Source organism: Echinops telfairi, unplaced genomic scaffold, assembly GCF_000313985.2.
Source record: "Echinops telfairi isolate 266 unplaced genomic scaffold, ASM31398v2 ScPeMD7_22;HRSCAF=79, whole genome shotgun sequence".
NCBI lineage: Eukaryota > Metazoa > Chordata > Mammalia > Afrosoricida > Tenrecidae > Echinops > Echinops telfairi.
The window spans coordinates 9,810,144-9,817,641 of record NW_022103919.1 but is presented as its reverse complement, the minus strand read 5'-3'; the positions used below and the strand labels follow the sequence as shown (position 1 = coordinate 9,817,641).

The 7,498-nt window shown below is 47.3% G+C and overlaps 1 protein-coding gene across 1 annotated transcript in view; it reads right to left on the bottom strand.

Annotated features, from left to right (window-relative positions):
- The window catches only part of MAMDC2 (MAM domain containing 2), a 207,238-nt gene that overhangs the window by 76,463 nt on the left and 123,277 nt on the right, over positions 1–7,498 (bottom strand). The window contains exon 8 of the mRNA XM_004713825.2: positions 6,847–7,112. Coding sequence (XP_004713882.1) covers positions 6,847–7,112 — 266 coding nt within the window. The remainder of the gene's footprint in view (positions 1–6,846; positions 7,113–7,498) is intronic.

Here is a 7,498-nt window from a genome sequence, read left to right as displayed (position 1 = left end):
GGTGCTTGACACAGGGCAAGAAGAGGATCTCTGATCTCAGCCACTGGGGAAGGGGAAGAGCTGAGGGGTGGGGTCAGGAGGGGCCCAGCTGCTTCATGCATGGGGGTGGGGGCTCAGTAATACAATGAGTAACTGTACTGAGTACAGGACACCCATCCTACAGACCCCACTGGACTAATGGAGATTAGCGATTTAAGAGAGAGAGGAAATCTTTATGAAATAAGGTCTCAGGGAGGCAGGATGAAGAAGAGTGAGTGTATGGGTAGAGGTTTTTTGTTTTGCAGAAGAGCAAAGACAGTACTTCCTGTCTCAGACTGCAGGCGATGAAGAGAGGCAGGTGGAATGCAGGGAGGCATGTAAAGTGAGAACCTTCATCCTTCTGAGAGACAAGCCTGGCCCCTGAGCATGAGGTCGAGAGGGCCAACTTGGACGCCTGTCAGTGGACAGGGATTAGACCACCTGGAGTGGGGGTTGGGAAAGGAAGTCAAGAGAGAGGAGAATGAGAAGGCTTTCCTAGCAGCACAGAGGGGTCCATGGAGATTAGTTTCAATTTCTCCAGCTGGAGTGGGAAGCAACGGCAGAGGGTGAGGAGGGGCAATGTGAGAGGAACCAGAAGATGCGGGATGGGGGGAGGGTCTGATGTGGAAATGAGGGAACCACTGACCCACAGTGGGGGCTGGAGGAGCTGCATTAGGGAGGGAGCAGCTAAGAGGGCAGCAGATTTGGGAAGGATGGTATCACCTGACATCGGCCCTTGAAATTGGGGGTATAGTGTGATGTAAGGAGAGGAAGAGTTTGGTGGGAGAATTCTAACCTTCCATGTAGGAAACCCAAGGTCTATTCCGAGTCAATGCAATCCGGGCACAGCTGCCACCCGTCTGTCAGGAGTGGCTCATACTTTGCTCTCAGGCTAAACACGTTTGGGTGAAGCTTCCGTGCTACCAGGGACTGAGAGGAGCCGATGAAATCCTGATGGGTTACCACGAGCTGACCTGCAACTGATCTGCCAAGGGTGGGATCACGGGCCAGACCGCGTTTTGTTCCGCGTTTTGTTCCATCGTGTGTAGGGTGGCCATGAGTCAGGCACTGGCTTTGCAGCAGCTGACAAGTAGGGGCCATTGTTGGAAAAGGACGATTTGCAGCTGTTGGTTTAGTAAATCTAATCATAAAAGGCCTCACAGCAGACTTGGCGTGTACGGATCCCTGCACATTCTTTAAATCCACTCTGTGAGCTTTTTCTGCTGATTATGATTTATGGGACTCGAAGGAAGATATACTTAATCTTTCTTCTTCTTTGACAGTAACGCAGACTTTTGGCGGGTCAGATCTCTTTCTGAACTATAATGCACAAGCTCTCTGTTCCAGAAATGATGTTGGCATCAGACACAAATAGGCCGTGAATCCCTAGCCTCCCAAAGCTTTTACTCCAATTAAAAGAGATATGCAGGAAAGGAGACAATACCCACAATGCATTAAGTCAGTGTTGCTCAACTTCCTCATGCCGCCACCTTTCATACAGTTCCTCACGTGGTGGTGACCCCCCAACCATAACATTATTTTGTTGCTACTTCATCACTGTCATTTTGCTTCTGTTACGAATCTGGGATCGCGACCCACAGGTTGAGAACCACTGCATTAAGTGCTGTCATAGTAGACTGATCCTCATAGAAGCTACACAGGACAAGGGTTCTAGGGGAAGTGCTTTGGGGGAATTTTCACCTTAAATCAGGTGAAACAAGATTCCCGAGTGCAGGATTTGCCAGAATTTTTAAGATGAATCTTCACATGCCTGCGCAGGGAGAATCGAATATAGTATGCAAACGATCTCAAATTCACTTGACCAGAGAATTCATTTCCCATGGAGCTTCCAAATAAATTTGCACCAGTAGGACATTCTCTGCAAAAAGATGACCTGAAAGCTCTCAATTCCTGAAGCTGAAAAAGAGTTATTTCTATATATCTTTTTCCATAGTGTCAGATGGACGTTTCCTTGCAAACCCATAAATGACTTAATTTTTTTTTTTTACTGTGGTAAAGATTATGTAACAAAGCAACTGCCTTTTCACTCATCTTCACATCAGGAATGAATTTTGAAGTTTATTTGATGTTTAGCCATATAACAGAGTAAAGAGGTAGACGTAGATGGGTTTACTATGAACATTTTAATGAGGTCTGAGCTGATCATTAGTCAGTCCAGAATGAGGCAGAATGTCTGTTAGTTTTCTGATTTATGGGTGATTTCACACCCCCTAACCCCACCCCAATGAAAACAATATTGAGTTCCTTTCGGGGCTTCTCATTAACAGAATCCTTAAAGCCCTTTGTTCAAAGGAAAACAAGCTTTGGGCCAGGAGGCATGGTAGCACCTAATGCATGTGCTACAGGGGCTGAGCATACTGTTGAACTAAGGACTGGAATGCCTACCGCTGGTGCTCCTTGGTTATGGGATTCCTGGGATGCTCTCTAACCTCCCCTGGCCTTGGCTTTCAGGAGGAGCACTGTGGAGCGCATTGTGCTCTTGCCTCCTTAACCGCTCTAGGGTCCCTAAGCGGAGTCTCAGATGACTCTTGCTTACCGACTCGCTGCCTAGTAGAATACAAGGGGAAACCCAGATCAAGAAAGCCAACCACGATTCACATCCTTTCAAAATGTTTCCAAAATATTGACAACAATGGCTGTAGGCTGTTCATGTTTGCCTATGATGAACAGTCGGTCATGTGTCTGTTGTTGGACACCAGCAAGTCTGTGCAGCAGAAGGAATCCCTGCCTGGTCCTGAGCCATGCCCACAACGGCCAGGTCGGAGCTCCTCCGTGCAGCCACTGTGGCTGTGCATCTGGTGGAGGGTCTGCCCCTGTTTTGCTGCCCCTCTACTTTACCAAGCATGATGTCTTTTCCCAGAGACGGGTCTTTCCCGATAACATGTCCCAAGTCGATGAGGCAAAGTCTTGCCATCCTTGCTTCTCTGGACTATTCTGGCTGTACTTCTTTTTTTTAACATTTTATTAGTGGCTCATACAACTGTTATCCCAATCCATACACACATCAATTGTGTAAAGCGCATTTGTACATCGTTTCTCAAAACATTTTCTCTCCATTTAAACCCCCGACATTAGGTCCTCATTTTTCCCCTCCCTCCCCGCTCCCCCCTCCCGCATGAGCCCTTGATAGTTTATAAATGGGTATTTTATCATATCTTGCCCTGTCCCATGTCTCCCTTCATCCACTTTTTGGTTGTCTGTCCCCCAGGGAGGAGGTCACACACAGTTCCATGTAATCGGTTCCCTCTTCCCTACCCATTCTCCCTTTACCCTCCCTGTTTTGCCACTCACACCACTAGTCCTATAGGGCTCATCCGTCCTGGATTCCTGTATTTTCAGTTCCTATCTGTACCAGTGTACCTCCTCTGGTCTAGCCAGTCTTGCAAGATAGAATTCGAGTCATGGTAGTGGGAGCGGGGAGGAAACCTTTAGGAACTAGAGGAAGGTTGTATTTCTCATCATTGTTACATCGCACCGTGACTGGCTCATCTCCTCCCCTAGACCCCTCTGCAAGGGGATCTCCAGTGGCCTACTAATGGGCTTTGGATCTCCACTCCGCACTCCCCCCATCATTCACTATATGGCTGTACTTCTTCCAAGACAAGATTTGTTCGTTCTTTTGGCAGTTCATGGTACTTTCAATAGTCTTTGCCAGCATCACATTCAAATGTGATGGCATGCATGCATGACATCACAGTACAACAAACTGACAAACACGTGACCTTGTGGCGAGTGACCCAGTGTAACCCTCTACAACACCAGGGCTTAGTTACAGAAATAGCGCCGATGACAAAGCTCTAAGTGATGGAGATGCCCCAGTTGACTCGCATCAGGGTTATACTATATCTTGCCTCTAACTCACAGCTCGCCTTGTATGCCCTGAACCTCACTTGATTTTGACCCTGCCTAGGAATCAAAGTTCTACAATACAAGAGCAGCAGGTTAATAACACAGTCCTATAAGTGTTTCGCAATCCTGAGAGCTAGAGTTAGGGCTGGGCTCCCCTCCTCATCTCTTCCTATAAGTTTACGTATTGACCAGGAGGCGCTGGAAGGCATAAAGTATCAAGAGTCCTGGATTGCTTTCTCATCTCTGCCCCCCGCCAGCTGTGTGTGTTGAGCAACACCCTGAATTTCCTGCTTGAGGTTTCTGTGTAAAATGGGCTTACCACGCTTTTCTCCTCGGTTGCTGTGGCCCTGAGATGAAGCAACACACATGAAGTGCTTAGCACCCGTTCTAAATGCTCGATCGACGTTCCCGTTGCTGCTGTTGGCAGTGGTGATAACATTGAAGCGAATCTTTCTACACACTTACTTTGCAAGAATGGTCTAAGATGGGGAAATCCTTACCACTGGTTCAAAAGAGAGAGCTTCATAAACGTTTGTGGGAAATCTCCACTCTGTTTCAATTCTGTTTTTCTACGAACTTTTTAAAGCCCTCCTTCTCCCAGTTGCAGTTTCTGGCAAACATCAGACCACTTAAGGAAGGCAGTGGGGAGTTTTGAGTCTAACCAACCAGTTGTCCTTACTATAAGCTGGGCACATATTTAGAGGGAAAAGAAAAGTATCGGCTTGTGGGGTGGCATGAAGGTTCTGGAAAGGAGGAGGAAGAAAGAGGGGAAAGGCCTTGTAGCTAAAAAGTCAGTTTGATTCCTTAATAGTTCTGCCCCTCACTCAACACTAGCCACAGCAGTTCCTGGGGTCTGGTTCGGCTCACTGAGAGGTGAAAACACTATGCGGGGAGCAGGTTAGACTAGTAAGCAACACAGATTGAAGGGCTTGTGGTTGCTATAATTTAGAATGTGCTATAGAGATAGTCAAATGCATTCCCCAAACATTTCCACTAGGATCAGTCCAGGGGTAGTGAGGTAGTTAGTTTATTGTGCCAACCTGGCCAATAAACACATGTGGGATTAATTGAAGGGTGGAGAGATACATGGCTCGGCGAGTCTCGCCTTTCTTGTCTCTTGCTCTTTGATCATCGGACCAGTGTGCGGCTGCCTTGCTTGTCCTGTGCCTCAATTTGCAAGCTGCACTACCTGTGGGACACCTAACCTGTGGACTGTGTCGCTGTAATTTGAGGTACCTTCAAGACCTGCTTCGCCACACCATTGGAATTTACATCTCTTGAGCTGGGGACTGTCGGACCCTGTCATCTGGCTGACTGTTGGTGACCTGCCTTGCTGTTTGCTGCCTGTGCCCGGATAGCCTGAATTGCTCTACAGTGGACTACCCGGCAGCCGTCAAGACTTGAAGGACTGCCAGTGTCTCACAACTGTCTCATGGGAGTGAGTTGCACTGAGCCATTTGTACTGCTTTATAATTTTATCAACTGTTTATTTCTAATGTTATCTCTCTATCTGTCTAAATATATATAAAATTATTAGCGTTCTGGTTTTGTTTCTCTAGAGAACCCTGTCTAACAGAGGTAGTCAAAACTCAGAGACTAGACTTCTGAGAGCATGCTGCCATTAGCTCCCTTGGAGTTATGCTTGAAGCAATCACACTTGCTCTGGCTGCAGGCATGGGGGGAAAGGGGAAAGGGGGAAGGAAGATGTGGAAACAGGCAGGGAAGGGTCTGCCCTACATAAGCTGCATTTAGGCCCACATTTCTACAAGGATGTCTCAGTTGTCTCCAGCGAGTACCCGCTCGATGAAACCCAAACCCAAACCTCACTGCCATCAAGTCATTTCCAACTCAGAGCAACCCAACGGACAAAGTGGAATGATCGAAGGTGCTAAGGGAGGTCAAGGGAGCCTTTCTCCAGCTGCTCAAGAGTAGGCAGTCCCCAAGATTATTCAAGAAAAGGTCTTCCCCAAGGCGGAAGACCTTGAACACCGAAAGACATCCTCCTCAAAGGGAAGCCTTCAATATTGGGTAGAGCTGCCACTTACTAACCTTAGAAAGATGGTGACATAAGGCCTTCCATAGTTGACCAACTAGCCAACGGCCACTTACAGCTTAGGCTGTCGAGCTAGGACCAGGAAATCCAGGTTTATTGGCTCCCAGTCCCCTGTTAATTCCACTTTACTTTCCGGTTCTCATTACCTGGCTCAGGAAAATCAGTTATTAATATGCTGCCGGGGTAGAAGTGACCCGAATTCTGAATTAGGAGGACAAGGAAAACCGTAGTAGGTATTTTGAGAAACCACTAAGCTTCCTCCTGTGTGCAGCCCAGACCAACCTCAGGGCTGTCAAGTACATTCTGATTCACAGAGGCCCTAGAGGACAGAGTGGAATGGCCCCTGTGGGTTTCGGAGACTACAAAGCTTTAGGGGTGTAGAAAGCTTCCCCTTTCTCACTAGGAGCAGCCGGTGGTTTCGAACTGCAAACACTGCAGTTAGCAGCCCAATGTGTAATGCACTACACCATTCGTCTTGGTAATTGACCTGAACGCTACCATGTAAAACCAGACTCCCTGAGTTCCCCATTAAAGTGGTTTTGTTTTTTATATGAGCATCCCCATGAGTTGCGCATGTCTGTGTGTGCTCCACCTCAGTATGAGGCTAGCCATTCCATACGAACTCTTTCTATATTCCCAGTCATTGGGCCATTCTCAGGAAATCAAAGAATTCAATAACCATCAAACTCCCTTGGTGGCCATGATTCAGAGACACCGAAAAATGGAAAACAAAACAAAATGAAAGAAATGCCTTTTGCTTGGCTGGTGGTCAGATGTGGGGTGAGGACTGAGCCAAACAAAAGCAACGAACACATCACCAGGTGAATGGGGCTCGGCAGAGATTCACTGTTCTCTTAAGCCAGACCAGGGGAAGAGGATGAAGGACGGTGCTAGGTCTACTGTACCTTGGCAGGCATGGGCTTCTTAAAGGTGATCTCTGCTTGCAGCCAAACACCCCTGGGGGATTCCAGCACAGACCAGATCTTCTCTTGAACCACATGATTCTCTTCGAAGAGGTAAACTGCCAGGGTGTCACTCATTTTTAAGAACCCGTAGATGGCGTAGTAAAAACGCAAACAATACTGCAAGTTTCCTGGCAGGGAGGGTCCGTAGAGCCTTCCAATGTAGCCAGGCTGAGATGTGAACTTGGTGTTGGCCATCAAGTAAGACCCTGCCAACAAGATGACACATTCAGTGCATCTGCAACGAGGAACTTAAATCCTGTAATAGAGCCCCAGCATGCCACATGTAAAATTGTGTTTACGGCAGTTGAATTTGTTGGTGGACATGACTCCTCTCCATTTTGAAGGGCAAAATTTGTTCCCAATGTTTGTGACGATTGATAAGAAATCTCTGTATAATTCAACTGCAAATAAAAACCCCTTCGATGCTAAGGAAACCTCTGCCCTAAAGGGTTGCTATGATTCAGAATTGACTCGATGGTCCTGGGTGGTAGGGGGTTCATGCACCTTTCTTGTGAGCACCCCAATCTTTGCAACACTGTTCTACATTTCTTCACATGGGTGGCCATACAACAGAACAGCCTTTATAAAAAAA